The sequence below is a fragment of the Cynocephalus volans genome, chromosome 17 (assembly GCF_027409185.1).
Source record: "Cynocephalus volans isolate mCynVol1 chromosome 17, mCynVol1.pri, whole genome shotgun sequence".
NCBI classification, from domain to species: Eukaryota; Metazoa; Chordata; class Mammalia; order Dermoptera; family Cynocephalidae; genus Cynocephalus; species Cynocephalus volans.
In genome coordinates, this window is record NC_084476.1 from 25,340,556 (window position 1) to 25,357,874 (window position 17,319).

Below are 17,319 nucleotides of genomic sequence, written 5' to 3' on the forward strand. Positions count from 1 at the left end.
CATTTTGTGACCCTTTACCAATTTCTCACTACCCCCCTCTCCCTTTCCCACCTCTAGTAACCACAGTTCTGTTCTCTTCTTTTGAGAGTTTTGTGTATTATTGTGACTGTTGTATCTTTCTTTTTTATTTATTTATTTTTTTAGCTTTCACTTATGAGTGAGGACGTGGTATTTCTGTTTCTATGCCTGGTTTGTTTCACTTAACATAATTTTCTCCAACCTCATTCATGTTGCTATAAATGGCAGTATTTCATTCTTTTTTTATGGCAGAGTAGTATTCCATTGTGTATATATACCACATTTTCCTTATCCAGTCATCCATCAGTGGACATTTAGGTTGGTTCCAGCTCTTGGCTATTTTAAGTAGCGCTGTGAGTGCAGGTGTCCCTTGCACATGATGATTTCTATTCCTTTGGGTATATACCCAGCAGTGGGATTGCTGGATCATATGAAAATGCCATCTCTTAAACCTGAAAGCTGTAGCCTTTATTAACTGTTTTGATGTGTTTTTATGTATCCTGTAGTGCAGAGCTGGAAAAGTCTGTGCCTAATCAACCCAGCACAAATGAGATTCTTCAAGCTGTGCTGAAGGAGTGTTGCAAAGAGAATCTCAAATACAAGATAGTAGCAATCAGCTGTGCAGCTGAAGTCTTGAAAGCCACCAAAGAAGACAGATTCCAGGAGTTTTCTGACATTGTCATACCTCTCATCAAGAAGGTAAGGACCACCTGTATCCTCTTAGGTCTGGTTTATATTTGAAAAAAAAAAAAAAGTAGAAGTTTTTTTGTGTCTCCTTTTAGTTTAGCTCCGAGTAGCAGAAAATCCCAAAATATCATGGCTTCAAACAAGAAATTTGTCTCTCACATAATAGTTGGGAACCTCACAAAGTCTTCAAGGATTCTGTCTCTTTAGAGCTTGCAGCTCTTCCATCTCTAGGGTCTAGCCAACATCCTTATGGTCCACAGTGTTCCAGGCAGGTGATGGCAGAGGAGATGAAGCAAGAATGAAGGATCCCAGTGGGCATGTTAGTTCTCTCTTAATGGGGAGTTCCTGAGAACTGCTGCATGCCACTTTCTGGATATCCCATTGGTCAGTACTTAGCCAAATTGCTACACCTGGCTGCAGGTGAGGCTAGAAAAGGTAGTCTTCATTCTGGGCATCCCTTTGCTCTCCATGGAAGAAGGGGAGAGTGGATTCTGTAGTGAATAAACAGTTTCTGTCATAATAAGCTTTGCCTTGCAAGCATGTGCAGAAGCCATCCGAGTCATCCTAGAGTTAAGACAAGGAGCTCAGTGTGTCATGTAGATTTCCTTTGCCATATACTGGGGGACTTAGTCAAAAAAAGGACTTTGGTTTTATGTGGAAAATGAAGTAGTTAATTTTAAAGGTTGGGCACTGGTTCAAAGAGAAGGGTATAATTTACCTATTTATTTGTGAGACATGAAATATTTTAAATAGCATTCTTATTTCTTGTGTTGCTGCTAATTTTCAGTTGTTTTCTTTCAGTAATAAGGCTTTTTAAATGATTTTGGTTACATATGTAATGATAGCATATGGATTTGAGAGACTTGTATTTTAAATTGATCATATCATCAGCTAGTTGGATGAGTTACTTCTCTTGGCTTCTTTTTCCCTATCAAGACAGAGTTTGGATTTAGATCATTATGGAGTTATTTCCATCTTTAATTTTCTGATTCTAATGGGAGTCTTCTGTTGTGCTCAAAATACTACATTACAGTATTTTTTTTCCCACTTTTGTTTGCAGACTCCTTTAAAGAATATCCCAAATTTATTGGAAGTGTAGTATTCTTGTTACAAATAATTCATGGTAGACAAGTTAGTATATGATTATTGGTTAACATGTTCTACCCTGGTTCCCTGATTGCTTGGTAGTATACCTATAGGTTTGAAGAAGAAAATAGTAAGTTTTGCTTTCCTTTTCTTTGTTATATCTTAGAACTCACTTGAAAGCGTTGGAGTCCGGACAAACAAAAATGAAGATGAGAATGAGAAGGAAAAGGAGCTGCAGCTGGAATCGTTGCTGGGTGCCTTTGAGAGCCTGGGCAAAGCCTGGCCCCGAAACGTGGAGACGCAGCGTAAGCACCAGAACCTGCATTTGAATAAGTGCTGTAACCAGAGGTTACTTAATGAGAGCAAAGATTTTCTGTATGACAAATTATAGGTATTATTTCCGGTAGAGCCTGATTGCTGTAAGAAAGTACTACAGATTGGGTGCCTAAACAACAGAAATTTATTTTCCTGCAGTTCTGGAGGGTATAAATCCAAGATCAAGGTGTAGGAAGGGTTGGTTTCTTCTGAGACCTCTCTCCTTGACTTGTGAATGCCCGTCTTCTCCCTGTGTCTTCACATGGTCTTCTCCCTAAGTTTCTGTGTCCTAATCTCCGCTTCTTATAAGGACACCAGACATATTGGATTAGGGCTCACCCATATGACCTTGTTAAAGACCCACTCTTCTAATACAGTTATGTGCATAGGTACTGAGGGTTAGGACTTCAACATAGGAATTTTGGGGGACACAGTTCAGCCCATAGGAATCATTATAAATTTTATGAAGATAGACTATAAAAAGGGTTCTGTTACTCTTCTTTATGATCATAGCTCTATTCTGAGTAATTCACAATATTTATTACTGGGGTCTCTTCATCTCAAAATTAATGGTCTTACTTACTTCCAAGTCTTTATTAAGCAGGTGAAATTTCTTTTTCACTGAAAAACTTATGACTGTTTGAGAGATTTTCAGAATTGGACATGTATTTTCAAAGGATTAAATAAATAAATAGTAAACCTTTATTATTGTATTAGGTTGCAGTTTGGAGTCCTCTGATGGGCCTTAAACTTGGGACGATACTACTCTAATTTTGAATTTGCCCTCTGTTGGGTCTTCTAGTGCATCCTGCTGAACATCTCAGTATTTTTGAATGTTGTAAAAAAACGTATTGACTTTTCATCATCGAATATTTCTAAAATCAGACTTACGACTTTGAGTCCTGTCATCCTTTGCATGAATTTACATATTTGCTATGTATGGGAAGGATTTCCCCAAACCTACAAATTTACAAGTGGTCTTATTTCTTGGTATTATGTTATGGACTGCAGTGGAAGTCCACTTATTTGACACCATTAAGACTATTAACTTTTCCTTGATAGGTAGAGAAAGTTAAAGTAGGGAATTATATAAAAAAGATGATACATTATCTGCAATTTACTGCATATTATTAAATGACTGGAAGAGAGGATGTCCTCATCTCAAAGAAATTGTTAAGTTTTATAATGATGAATATACTGATACCCCTGATTTGATCAAATATGTATAATCTATTCATTTTAATTTTAAAAAATTTAAAAAATGATGCACAAGGCAGTTTATTTATTTTTTTTATTTTAATTTTATTTTGTCGATATACATTGTGGCTGATTATTGCTCCCCATCACCAAAACCTCCCTCCCTTCTCCCTCCCCCCTCCCCCCCAACAATGTCCTTTCTGTTTGCTTGTCGTATCAACTTCAAGTAATTGTGGTTGTTATATCTTCTCCCCCCCCCCGGTTTTGTGTGTGTGTGTGTGTGTTTGTGTGAGAATTTATATATTAATTTTTAGCTCCCACCAATAAGTGAGAACATGTGGTATTTCTCTTTCAGTGCCTGACTTGTTTCACTTAATATAATTCTCTCAAGGTCCATCCATGTTGTTGCAAATGGCAGTATTTCATTCGTTTTTATAGCTGAGTAGTATTCCATTGTGTAGATGTACCACATTTTCCGTATCCACTCATCTGATGATGGACATTTGGGCTGGTTCCAACTCTTGGCTATTGTAAAGAGTGTTGCGATGAACATTGGGGAACAGGTATACCTTCGACTTCATGATTTCCATTCCTCTGGGTATATTCCCAACAGTGGGATAGCTGGGTCGTATGGTAGATCTATCTGCAATTGTTTGAGGAACCTCCATACCATTTTCCATAGAGGCTGCACCATTTTGCAGTCCCACCAACAATGTATGAGAGTTCCTTTTTCTCCGCAGCCTCGCCAGCATTTATCGTTCAGAGTCTTTTGGATTTTAGCCATCCTAACTGGGGTGAGATGGTATCTCAGTGTGGTTTTGATTTGCATTGCCCGGATGCTGAGTGATGTTGAGCATTTTTTCATATGTCTGTTGGCCATTTGTATATCTTCCTTAGAGAAATGCCTACTTAGCTCTTTTGCCCATTTTTTAATTGGGTTGCTTGTTTTTTTCTTGTAAAGTTGTTTGAGTTCCTTATATATTCTGGATATTAATCCTTTGTCAGATGTATATTTTGCAAATATTTTCTTCCACTCTGTTGGTTGTCTTTTAACTCTTTTAATTGTTTCTTTTGCTGTGCAGAAGCTTTTTAGTTTGATATAATCCCATTTGTTTATTTTTCCTTTGGTTGCCCGTGCTTTTGGGGTCGTATTCATGAAGTCTGTGCCCAGTCCTATTTCCTGAAGTGTTTCTCCTATGTTTTCTTTAAGAAGTTTTATTGTCTCAGGGTGTATATTTAAATCCGTAATCCATTTTGAGTTGATTTTAGTATATGGTGAGAGGTTTGGATCTAGTTTCATTATCCTGCATATGGATATCCAGTTATCCCAGCACCATTTGCTGAAGAGGCAGTCCCTTCCCCAGTGAATAGGCTTGGTGCCTTTGTCAAAGATCAGATGGCAGTAAGTGTGTGGGTTGATTTCTGGATTCTCTATTCTATTCCATTGGTCAGTGTGTCTGTTTTTATGCCAGTACCATACTGTTTTGGTTATTATCGCTTTGTAGTATAGCTTAAAGTCAGGTAGTGTTATGCCTCCAGCTTTATTTTTTTTGCTCAGCATTGCTTTGGCTATGTGTGGTCTTTTATTGTTCCATATAAATGACTGGATAGTTTTTTCCATTTCCGAGAAAAATGTCTTTGGAATTTTGATGGGGATTGCATTGAATTTGTATATCACTTTGGGTAGTATGGACATTTTCACTATGTTGATTCTTCCAATCCAAGAGCATGGAATATCTTTCCATCTTCTTGTATCCTCTCTAATTTCTCTCAGCAGTGGTTTGTAGTTCTCATTATAGAGATTTTTCACCTCCTTGGTTAACCCAATTCCTAAGTATTTTATTTTTTTGGTGGCTATTGTAAATGGGCAGGCTTTCTTGATTTCTCTTTCTGCATGTTCACTATTGGAGAAAAGAAATGCTACTGATTTTTGTGTGTTGATTTTGTATCCTGCTACTGTGCTGAAATCATTTATCAATTCCAACAGTTTTTTTGTAGAGGTTTTAGGCTGTTCGATATATAGGATCATGTCATCTGCAAACAGGGACAGTTTGACTTCCTCTTTTCCAATCTGGATGCCCTTTATTTCCTTCTCTTCTCTGATTGCTCTGGCTAGTACTTCCAACACTGTTGAATAGGAGTGGTGAGAGTGGGCATCCTTGTCTAGTTCCTGTTCTTAAAGGAAAAGCTTTCAGCTTTTCCCCATTCAGGATGATATTGGCAGTGGGTTTGGCATATATGGCTTTAATTATGTTGAGATACTTTCCCTCTATACCTAACTTATAGAGGGTCTTTGTCATGAATGAGTGCTGAACTTTATCAAATGCTTTTTCAGCATCTATAGAGATGATCATATGGTCCTTGTGTTTGAGTTTATTAATATGGTGTGTCACATTTATTGATTTGCATATGTTGAACCAACCTTGCATCCCTGGGATGAATCCCACTTGATCGTGATGAATAATTTTTCGTATGTGTTGCTGTATTCTGTTTGCTAGTATTTTAGTGAGGATTTTTGCATCTATATTCATCAAGGATATTGGCCTGTAGTTTTCTTTTTTGGTTATTTGGGATCAGGATGATGTTTGCTTCATAGAATGAGTTTGGGAGGTTTGCGTCCGTTTCAATCTTTTGGAATAGTTTGTAAAGAATCGGTGTCAATTCCTCTTTGAATGTTTGGTAAAATTCTGCTGTGAATCCATCTGGTCCTGGGCTTTTCTTTGTTGGGAGCCTTCTGATAACAGCTTCAATCTCCTTTATTGTTATTGGTCTGTTCAAATTTTCTCCGTCTTCATGGTTCAGTTTTGGGAGCTTGTGTGTGTCCAAAAATTTATCCATTTCCTCCAGATTTTCAAATTTGTTGGCGTATAGTTGTTTATAGTAGTCTCGAATGATTCCTTGTATTTCAGATGAATCAGTTGTAATATCGCCTTTTTCATTTCTAATTTTTGTTATTTGAGTCCTCTCTCTTCTTTTTTTTGTTAGCCATGCTAATGGTTTGTCAATTTTATTTATCTTTCCAAAAAACCAACTTTTTGATTCGTTGATCTTCTGAATTGTTTTTTGGTTTTCAATTTCATTCAGTTCTGCTCTGATCTTAATGATTTCTTTCCGTCTGCTAACTTTAGGTTTGGATTGTTCTTGTTTTTCTAGTTCTTTAAGGTGAAGTGTTAGGTTGTTCACTTGCCATCTTTCCATTCTTCTAAAGTGAGTGTTTAATGCAATAAATTTCCCCCTCAATACTGCTTTTGCAGTATCCCACAGGTTTTGGTATGATGTATCATTGTTTTCATTAGTTTCAAGAAATTTTTTGATTTCCTGCTTGATTTCTTCTTGGACCCATATGTCATTAAGTAGAATGCTGTTTAATTTCCATGTGTTTGTATAGTTTCCAGAGTTTCGTTTGTTATTAATTTTTAGTTTTAATCCATTGTGGTCTGAGAAGATACATGGGATAATTCCAATTTTTTTGAATTTATTGAGACTTGATTTGTGACCTAATATGTGATCTATCTTGGAGAATGATCCATGTGCTGATGAGAAGAATGAATATTCTGAGGTTGTTGGATGGAATGTTCTGTAGATATCTGCCAATTCCAATTGGTCTAGAGTCTTGTTTAGATCTTGTGTTTCTCTACTGATTCTTTGCCTAGATGATCTGTCTAATATTGACAGTGGGGTGTTCAGGTCCCCTGCTATTATGGTATTAGTATCTATTTCCTTCTTTAGGTCTAATAGCGTTTGTTTTATAAATCTGGCTGCTCCAACATTGGGTGCGTACATATTTATGATTGTTATGTCCTCTTGATGGATCAGTCCTTTTATCATTAAGTAGTGTCCCTCATTGTCTCTTTTTATGGTTTTTAGTTTAAAGTCTATTTTGTCAGATATAAGAATAGCTACTCCAGCTCATTTTTCTTTTCTGTTTGCATGGTAAATCTTTTTCCATCCTTTAACTCTTAGTCTGTGTGAATCTTTATGGGTGAGGTGGGTCTCTTGTAGGCAGCATATAGTTGGGTCCTCCTTTTTGATCCAGTCAGCCAGTCTGTGTCTTTTGATTGGGGAATTTAAGCCTTTTACATTAAGAGTTGTTATTGAAAGGTGTTGATTTATTCCTAGCATTTTATTGGTTGTTTGGTTGTCTTAGGTGTCTTTTGTTCCTTGCTTTCTGATTTACTGTTTGGTTTCTGTGTTTGTTGGTTCCTTAGGTTGTAGATAGCATTTTTGTTTGCTTGTTTTCTCTTCATGAATGCCATTTTTATTATACTAGTGGGTATTGATTTTTCTTGGGTTTTTATGTCAGTGGTAGTTATTTTTCAGGAACCAAACCCAGTACTCCCTTGAGGATTTCTTGTAAGGGTGGTCGTGTGGTAGTGAACTCCTGCAGTTTTTGTTTGTCTGAGAAATATACTATTTGCCCTTCATTTCAGAAGGATAGCCTTGCAGGGTAGAGTATTCTTGGCTGGCCATCTTTGTCTTTTAGTATTTTGAAAATCTCATCCCATTCCTTTCTAGCTTTTAGGGTTTGTGATGAAAAGTCTGATGTTAGCCTGATTGGGGCTCCCTTATAGGTGATTTGACGCTTCTCTCTTGCAGCTTTTAAGATTCTCTCTTTGTCTCTGAATTTTGCCAATTTGACTATGACATGTCTTGGAGAAGGCCTTTTTGGGTTGAATACGTTTGGAGATCGTTGAGCTTCCTGGATCTGAAGATCTGTGACTTTTCCTATACCTGGGAAGTTTTCTGCCACTATTTTGTTGAATATGTTTTCGATGGAATCTCCATTTTCCTCCCCTTGTGGAATACGCATGACTCGGATATTTGAGCGCTTAAGGTTGTCTGATATCTCTCTCAGATTTTCTTCCATGTCCTTGATTCTTTTTTCTTTCTTTTTGTCTGCTTGTGTTATTTCAAACAGCCCATCTTCAAGTTCAGAGGTTCTCTCTTCAACTTCGACAAGCCTGCTGGTTAAACTCTCCATTGTGTTTTTTATTTCGCTGAATAACTTCTTCAGTTCAGCAAGTTCTGCTACATTTTTTTTCAGGACATTGATTTCCTTGTACATTTCCTCTTTCAGATCCTGTATACTTTTCCTCATTTCATCATGATGTCTAGCTGAGTTTTCTTGTATCTCATTCAGTTTCCTTAGAATTATCACTCGAAATTCCTTGTCAGTCATTTCAAGGGCTTCTTGTTCTATAGGATCTAGAGTTTGAGATTTATTAACTTTTGGTGGTGTACTTTCTTGACTTTTTGTATTTCTAGTATCTTTGTTTTGGTGTTTATTCATTGTGGCAGGGGGTTTCACAGTCCACCGTTTTGAGACTAATCACTAACTAGGATGTTGCTGTGGTTGCCAATTTCGTATGGCTACCTCCGTTGCTGCTCAGTTGGCCTCTAGTGCCTTGTGTGTGTGGTTGCCTCAGGTCTTGGGCTTCTCCGGGGAGCCACCTTTCTGGTCAGCTTGGACTCTGCTGGGCTGGTGGATCACGTACCACAGGGTGTGTGATCGCTTTTGAGCTTTCACTTCCTGTGCAGGACTTCTCCCTGTTCCGTGTGCTCTGGTCCAGGCTGTTGGATCGTGCAGTGGCGACCCCACTGGATGTGTGGTTTCTGTCAAGTCTCCGCCTCCCTGGCCGCATGTCTCCTCACTCTGTGCGCACTGTGCTGGGCTGGGGCGTGTCTTCTGCAACCCTCGTCTATCAGCTGGGCCTTCAAGACCCTTCTCGGCAGCACCTCGCCCAGGAAGTCTACCAGGTTTCTGCTAGGCACAGACGACCGGTTGCTCTGGGTGCCTTTGTAGCACTGTGTAGATCTTTCTTGGGACTTGTTCACCTTTCTATCCCCCCGGTATAAACCGAGTCTTGCGCCCGCCTGCAGCCAGCTCTCCAGCAGGTTCAAGCGGACCTGGGAACTCTCCTACCACACTATTCCCAACTAGAAATTGGTTAGGCTTTTTTCCGAACTGGTGGCCACAGAGATGGTAAGTGCCTCCCAGTTACAGGAAGTTTACGGGGGGCCGGAGTCCTGGGTGTGGTGGAGTGACAGTTGTCCAGCCTGCACTTCCTTGCCCTCCTGACACTGGCCGGGGATGCCCCATGCCACCAACCCGCCAGAGAACCGCGGAGGGAGTGGGAGGGGAGGTCGGCCCGAGGCTCTGGAAAGCCCCACGCCGGGCCAAGCAAGTGGGAAGGCTCAGTGACGGCCAAGCCGGGCGGAGCTGCTAGCACCTGGGAAAATGGAGGCAGCCCCGGGGCGGTTAGTGACCCGGTGATGCAGGCGGGAGCCGGGTGGGCGTCAGCCCCCCAAACAGGGCTGGTCCAGGGGTCACTCACAGGGTTATGCCAGGTCGGGTGCTCACTCTCTGCCTCTGGTTTGCTGCCTTCCCCATTCTCGGCCGCTGCCGCCTTGGGCTGTTCAGTCGTGGCGCGGCTCGGGCGCTCCCAGGAACCTTCTTAAATGCCGGCCTGAAACCTCAAATCCTGAATAGGGCAGCTGGCCGCCTTCAGCGCGGCCCCGGCCTCCAGGATCCTGTCTGCATCCACAGCAGCCCTGGCACTGTGTTCCCTGTTTAGAGACTCGCTTTTGCAGCTAAGAAACAGTTCTTTTCCTGCTCCACACTTCAAAGCTGTTGCCTGTAAATGAGGCAGCCTCTCCTGCCGGGGGCAAAGTGGCGGTCAGCCCCCAGGACCGGCCACCAGCAGCGGTCCTCCCTTAAGAGATGGCAAGAGGAAGGTCCACGAGTTTCCCAGCTGCTTGAGGTCCAGTGGCCGCCTTTTCCACCTCAGCTACTCCGCACCAACCGCCGCAGCCACCACCATCTTGAAACGCTGGTTTTTGTATCTTTAAAATAGAGAAAGACATGACAAACTCTTATGAAGCAATCTAAATGCAGCAGTCTAGATTTTTATCCTCTTGCCCTGTCTTTACATTTGTTTGAGTCCTAGTAAATTCTACAGCATTTAAAAAAACAACTCATCTATTGAGTTTTATCCTGATTCATCAGTAAGCATATTAATTATATAATTACAATAATTCTAGTTGGCATAACAGGTTTGTGGTAAAGCACTGTTTATTCTTGGGAAACCTACAATTTGCAGAAGCTTGAGTGTCTAGAGAGAAGCTCCCATCCCTCAGAGTTCTGCTTTCTTTGGCTGTCATTCAGGGAATTTTAAAGGAGAAGGGGAGTGTGGTTAAGGTGCTGTCTCAGTTCCACAGAGATGACATGCCTTGAAAGCGAACATTTATGAACAGTTATATTGCACCTTTGTGAGAGTTTCTTTCCCCCCCCTCTGTAGTATTTAAAACCAAAGAAGGGGGGTGGTTTCTGATAAAGGCAGTGTGTTTGGGAATTGGGCACAAAGTCAAAGTTTTTTGGGAAATTTCATAGTTTTAATTAAAGGCATTTATTTTTTTATCCACCCCCCATCTCCCCCGTCTCTCCCCTCTCTCCCTTCTCTTCCCTACCCTGTCTCTGTCCCTCTGTCTGTGTTTTGCTCTCTCTGTCCCTCTACTGTCTGTCCCTAATTTGCTCTGTCTCTCACTCCTTCACACTCTCTCTCCTGCTCTGTCTCACTTTGTCTTTTTTCCCCCAGGTTGTTATCGTCAGGAACTGTGCAAATTGATGTGTGAACGGCTAAAACTCAGCACGTGGAAGGTGCAGCTAGGAGTCCTGCAGTCAATGAATGCCTTTTTTCAGGGGTAATTTGATTCATGTTTCAGTTTTTTATTTTGCATGCTACCCCTCTTGCTACCCCCAAGCATTTTATATATAATCAATGGAATTCTTAGACCTTTTAAAACTAATAGCTAAAGTGACATGATAAAGTGATAAATGCAGTAGAAATTGTTTGTGCCAGGAAGGTTTTAGAATGTTTCTTAGTAACTAGCATTTGTATCTTGCTTTCTGATTTGTATAGATTAATGCTTTTGGAAGAAGAACATGCAGATCCTGAGGCTTTGGCTGAAATTCTCCTTGAAACTTGTAAATCAATCACATATTCTTTAGGTGAGTGTAGTAAACTGAAATTAATAAGGAGTTCTTATTTTAAAGTTAAGGTGCTGAGCTTCAAATATTCCTTATCTTGTCCTAAGAATTAAATTTCTGGAAGAACTACTGAACTCTCCTACTTAATATACTCTGTGCATACTCCTAAACTGGAATTTTTAATCTGAAACTATGATAGGATTTTAGCACCCAGATTAGAAAAACCTTTGTGACAAATGTTCAAAATTTTTTTTATTTGTAAATAATTTTAAACTTACAGAGGAGTTGCAACAGTAGTACATATAATATCTCTATGCACTTTACCCAGAGTCATCTGTTAACATTTTGTCCCATTTGCTTTATTATTTGGACTTACATATTTTTAAATATCTTTTTCTGTATGTGTTTTTTTCTGGATCATTTGGAAGTGTATTGCTTACCTCATGCCCCTTTATTCCTAAATTCTTCAGTGTGCATTCTTTTACATAACCACAGTACAGTTATCAACTGTAGGTAGCATAACATAGATGTGGTATTTTTATCACATTTTTACCATTTATATTCTAGTTTTTTCAGTTGACTCACTAATGTTCTTTTTTAAATTAAGTTTTTAAATTTATTATTAGCATGTTCATTCTTACAAATCATGATATTTCTTTATGCCCTTTACCTGACCTATCACTTCCCAAACCCCCTCCCTCCCTCACTAATGTTCTTTATAGGACTTTTTTCTTCCCTCCATTAATTGATCAAGTCCAGGGTCATTTATTGAATTTAGTTCTCATATTTTTTTAGTCTCCTTTAATCTGGGAACACTTTTTCAGCCTTTCTTTGTCGTATATGACATTGACAATTTTGAAGAATAAAGCCCGCTCCCCCTACTTTCTTTTTGAAAAACAAAATGTTTCTCATTTGGTTTTTACCTGACATCTTCTCATGATTAGATCCAGATTGTGAATTCACAGTTGGGGTACTGTATAAGTGATATTGTGTCCTTCTCACATTAAGAGGCACACAGTGTTCATCTGTTCTCATTTGATGAGATGTTAATTTTGATTACCTGGTCAAGGTACTATCAGTTTTCTTTACTGTATAGCTACTATTTTTCCCTCTTGTATCTAATAAGCAGCCTGTTGGAACACATTTTAAGAACACTGCATCTCATAAGCAGTCTGTGAGAAGACACATTAACACCATTCAAATACTCTTCTCTTCAAAATTTCTTCTCTGGATTTAGCATGCAATGATACTTTTTCCTTGAATCAATTTTTGCTAAGATGATTTTCCAACTCTAGCACTTTCTTCACGTTTACCATTTTGTAGTTGGCATTCTATTGGACGTGAGATTCTTCTCTTCTCTCTCTATTTATCTGTTATTGGTATTGATTCATGGGTCCCCCTGCCCAAGGTTTATAATTATTTTATTAATTGTTACTCAAGTTTTCTTAGCTTTGGTCAGTGGAACCTCCTTTGAGCTGACTCCTGTGTCCTTTTGACAGGTCACCATAATTCTTTGTAGCACTGATGTACTTTATAGCATAGCAAGATGTTACAGGCTCATCTGATGCCTTCTGTGCCTTGGGATTGATTATGTGTTAATTTTCTTGGTAGACAATTTCATCGTGAACTAGATGCCATGTCAAAGAGCAGACATGGAAGCGTGTTTCAGTTGCAATTCTTGGATGTAGCATGCTTTTACAGATGAAGAACTGGCAGCTAACAAACTTGTCTTTGCAGGGTTCAAGGTGTCCCAGAATTGGTGTAAACACTGGGTTGTATACTGTTCTTTGGCAAAATGAGGAGGGTCATGCAAACTCAAAGACCTTTCTTAGGTGTAATGTGAAGATGACTGACTGTGTTTGAGATAGTGTATTTTGATCTCCCAACTAGAATGGGTCCTTTAAATATGCCGTTTGGTGTAGTGATGGGTATATTTGGTTGATTTTTTTTTTTTTTCTAAATTAAGGAATGTGGACAAGTAGCACATTTCAAGTATTTGATAATTAGAAAAGGGAAGCTTACTTAAAAAAAACAGATGTATCTTTCCCTGGAGTTATAATTTCTGAACATCTTTCAGTAACACTAATTTAATCTTGGAGGTTCTGTTTTTAAGGCATGCATAAGAATTATATGATTTTCTTCTTAGAAAATAAGACCTACTCATCTGTGAGAACAGAAGCTTTATCTGTGATAGAATTACTACTTAAAAAACTTGAAGGTGAGTTCTTGATAGTTCTGATTGGAGGACCAGAAGAAAACCAGGACACTTTATGACATATGTTTTAGAAATGTTTTGTTTTCTGTTTTTGCTTATATTCTAAGCGTACATTCTAAAATACAGATTAACACATATGCTCATGCACGTATAATGTACAAAGCTAAAACAATTAAATTTTATTAAGTATTTAAATTTGATACGCTAATTTATATACTTTTAATGTATTATTAAGCTACAGTTATCTCAGAGTAATAAAGTTTTTGTTTCCATCGTGCATCCTGATTTAATCTTGATTAATTACAGGAAATGGTTGACAGTGGCACAGTAGAGTTCACTGCGTGCATGCATGTAAATAAACAGAATGACACACTGAAAAGTGGAGTTGGAAAAACATTTTAACAGTTACCTACCTGAGTCAGCGAATTTGATAGTAGCAACTTTCTTAATCCTATTTCTTTTTTTCCCGTTTTCTTTTTTTTTTTTAAAACCTTCTTATCAAGAAGCAGATTTCTTCTAATGGTCACTTGTATCAATGGTAAAAGATAATTGCTAGCATTTTTTCCAGTGGTATATCTGTTACTGATTTCAAAAGGAGGCCTCTTATTTTCTTCTTTTATTATTTTGACTCTATGGATTCAGAATGTAGAAGATGAAACAGTTTTCTCCACAACTTTGTATATTTGCTGTTCCTAATTCTCTATCTTTGCTTAGCAATTAAAACGCCCCTTTTAGGGCTCCGTAAAACAGGCCTTTTAGACTTAATAACAGTAAACATCTCATAATCCCTTTTCCTTGTTGAAATAAAAGACCTAGGCACTTAGTCATATTGCTGAATTCTCAGGTTGCCAGATATGTACTAATATATTCTGGATGAGGAAATGAGGCTAAAAGATTAAATAACTTGCTTGAAGCCACATTGCTAGGAAATGGCGCAGCCTTGTAGATACAATTTAAGATTTTTATGTACTTATTTTATAAAATTTTCAGTATGTATATAGTTCTCTGATGCTTTCCTTAAAGAAAAGGGTAATAAAGTGTAGTCTACCTAAACTGACCTTGCAATTATGAAATTTTTTCAAGATTTTTTTACTGAGCATGTCTTACAAAGTGGCCTTTTGTTTTTGTTGAAATGACTTTTTTGTTACCATGTATGTGCCTTGCCTTGATACTTCCTCCTTCTCACTTTACTGTAGTTCATTTCTCTTTGTCCCGCTACTACTGGGGGAAGGGAATGAAACTCCCTGATGTACTTTCAAACAATTGTCGATAGTTAGGTTTTGAGACATTAATTCAACCTGTGGTCATTAAATACTGGTCTGTCATCAAGCGGTTGCTTTGTATTTATTTTGGGGTTAGAACAACTGGAGGAAAATTTGCTTTTTTTATAAGGATTCTTAGTGGTTTTTTTTTTTTTCTTCTTACATTCAGAATCTAAACAGTGGGATAGTTTGACATCTGAATGCAGAGTGCTCCTGATTGAATCTTTAGCAACTATGGAGACAGACAGCAGACCTGAGCTGCAGGAGAAAGCATCATTACTGAAGAAAACACTTGAAAGTCTGGAATAGAAGGGGAAGAAATAAACAAGTGCCATGTTCATTGGGGGTTGAAATGGTGAAAAAACCAAGTGGGGAAAAGTAAAGATTAATCTGTAGCATGCATCATTCCTTGGCTGAAATAAAAAAAAAAAAAAGCCTTAAATTTTGTTCCTTTTTAGCTTTATTTTACTTGATGTTTTTAAAGTATCTGAGCTGAGTGAGCTTAATGGGACCTTGGATGTGTGAGAGGTAGTTGTAAATAAGACTGGACAGAAAGAGTTATTAAAAGAATTAAAACTATTATTAAAGGAATTAATAGACAAAAGTTGCAGATCAAGCTGTATAAAAATCTTAGACCTGCACCCAAATTAAATAAAGTTATTTCAGGATGAGACCCTATAAATCACTTGGTTTAACCCCTTGTTTTACACCTGAAAAAATAGGCTCTGAGAAGACATGGCTTTCTTTCTGAGGCCTGTGCCAAGGCTAGAGAACATGTGTTTAATGTTCTGCCCAGTACACTTTCTTTTACCACCTGCTGCCAAATCAGTGCTAAGTTTGGCCTACCTAAGAAAATCCCAAGGTGAGGTACATTTATGTTGGTACACCCTAATGCAAGGGTGGTCCCTATGCCAGAACTGAACGGACCCTTACCAGTGGGTTCTTGAAAGTCAAAAGCTGAACATTGTCTTATTGTGTCTTTAGTGGGTTGATTTTTAGAAAATGATTATTTAGCACATCTTTACACGTTGAGAGGGCGAATTTGGTCTCCATGTGATAATTCTGATTGTCATCTTTCTACAGGCAGATAGAAGAAGATTAGGAGAAGATCGCTCATTCTGTCTGTATTTGTGTTGCTTATTTTGCAAAACCAAAAACAAAATCGCAGACTGCCTTGGTTTAGACTATAATCTCAAAACTGTAATGACGACTTAAAACTTTCTACTCACTTTTATGCTAACAATGTAATCTTATGGGTTAGAAGGAAAGCCTTTTAATTAGCCATCTGGGAATTACTTTTTTTTTTTTTTAATACCTTTTCTCAAAATAACGTGGTACCACTCCAGATAAATAATTGTACCTAGGGGTTCTCATCTTCCTCCTACTCCTCATGCCCCTGCCTAAAGGTAGGGTAAGGGGAAAAAACAAGTTTAACTTAAGTATTTATGCTAAACTGAGAATTCTGTAGCTCACCGTGGATTCCAGAGCGCAAGATTGGTTTACATTCAATCCTGAACCCTTTTTGACATTAATACCAGAAATCTCCATGTGTGTTATTTTTGGTGGGAACCCCATGTTTATTATTTTTGGTGGTTTCCACTGACCAATGTATTTCAAACTTTTTTGACTGTCACTCATAATAAAAATAACTTTTTACATCATGACCCAGAACATGTGTGTGCGTGTGTGTGTGTGTGTATGTGTGTATGTATGAATATACAATCTTTAACTGAAATAAATGCTTTGTGAAATATCCACAGTATATGCAATATACTTTGATATCTCTAGCTCTTGTTTTAAATGCTCTTCAGACCCACCAAATTCATTTTCTGACTCACAACTGGTTTGCTACTAACAGTTTGAAAAACATTGCTAAAGATAATACCTAAACTTAGCTGTGTGCTATGGGATTGCTTCTAATTGGGAAAGGGACTTACAAATAAAAATTTAAGTGTTTATTACCGGAACATACTCTTTACTGATACTGACATATAACTGTAAATTTTAATAGTAGCATCATGCATTTTAAGGAAACTGTCATGGACTTCAATTTGAGGCTTTTGCTTGGGGGAAAAAAAATCAGTTTTGGATGTTTTTCAGGAACGTTATGGCCTCTTATGATGTGGTGTTTTCCAGATCAGTATTTTCCCCTCCACTAAGTGCCGTCCAACTTTAATTCACAGTACCTAGGATACTCTTCCTTAGCAAGGATGCAATGCAGGTTATGTGTTTTTGAAAGTAAGATCATAAAGGCAAGAATTGTGCTCTTGGCCTATATCAAGTGTTAAAAACTCACCAAATTTTATGCTTTTTAAGCTTCTTGTTATTTAATATTGGGAATTTCCCTTGGTGCTGAGAGTGGTGCTAAGACACCTGAACTTTACTGCTTTGTGCTATTGAATTATGCTTATTTTAGGTTTCTAAGCACATTTCTAATTTATGTATGTAATGCCTTCAACTTGACCAGCCAAATCATTTGCACAACTAATAATGCTAAATCGTTGTCTTGCAGTGCAACTTATGTTTGGTGTACACGTGTGCACATATTTATT

At 38.2% G+C, this 17,319-nt stretch overlaps 1 protein-coding gene across 4 annotated transcripts in view; it reads left to right on the forward strand.

The window, feature by feature from the left end:
- The window catches only part of ECPAS (Ecm29 proteasome adaptor and scaffold), a 105,676-nt gene extending 90,467 nt beyond the window's left edge, over positions 1-15,209 (forward strand). For all 4 annotated transcript variants that reach the window (XM_063081554.1, XM_063081556.1, XM_063081555.1 and 1 more), the window contains 6 exons: positions 525-717; positions 1,958-2,096; positions 10,899-11,004; positions 11,223-11,311; positions 13,437-13,508; positions 14,937-15,209. In XM_063081554.1, the coding sequence (XP_062937624.1) occupies positions 525-717; positions 1,958-2,096; positions 10,899-11,004; positions 11,223-11,311; positions 13,437-13,508; positions 14,937-15,076 (739 nt within the window). In that variant the 3' untranslated portion in view covers positions 15,077-15,209. The remainder of the gene's footprint in view (positions 1-524; positions 718-1,957; positions 2,097-10,898; positions 11,005-11,222; positions 11,312-13,436; positions 13,509-14,936) is intronic.
- The last annotated feature ends 2,110 nt before the right edge of the window (positions 15,210-17,319 follow it).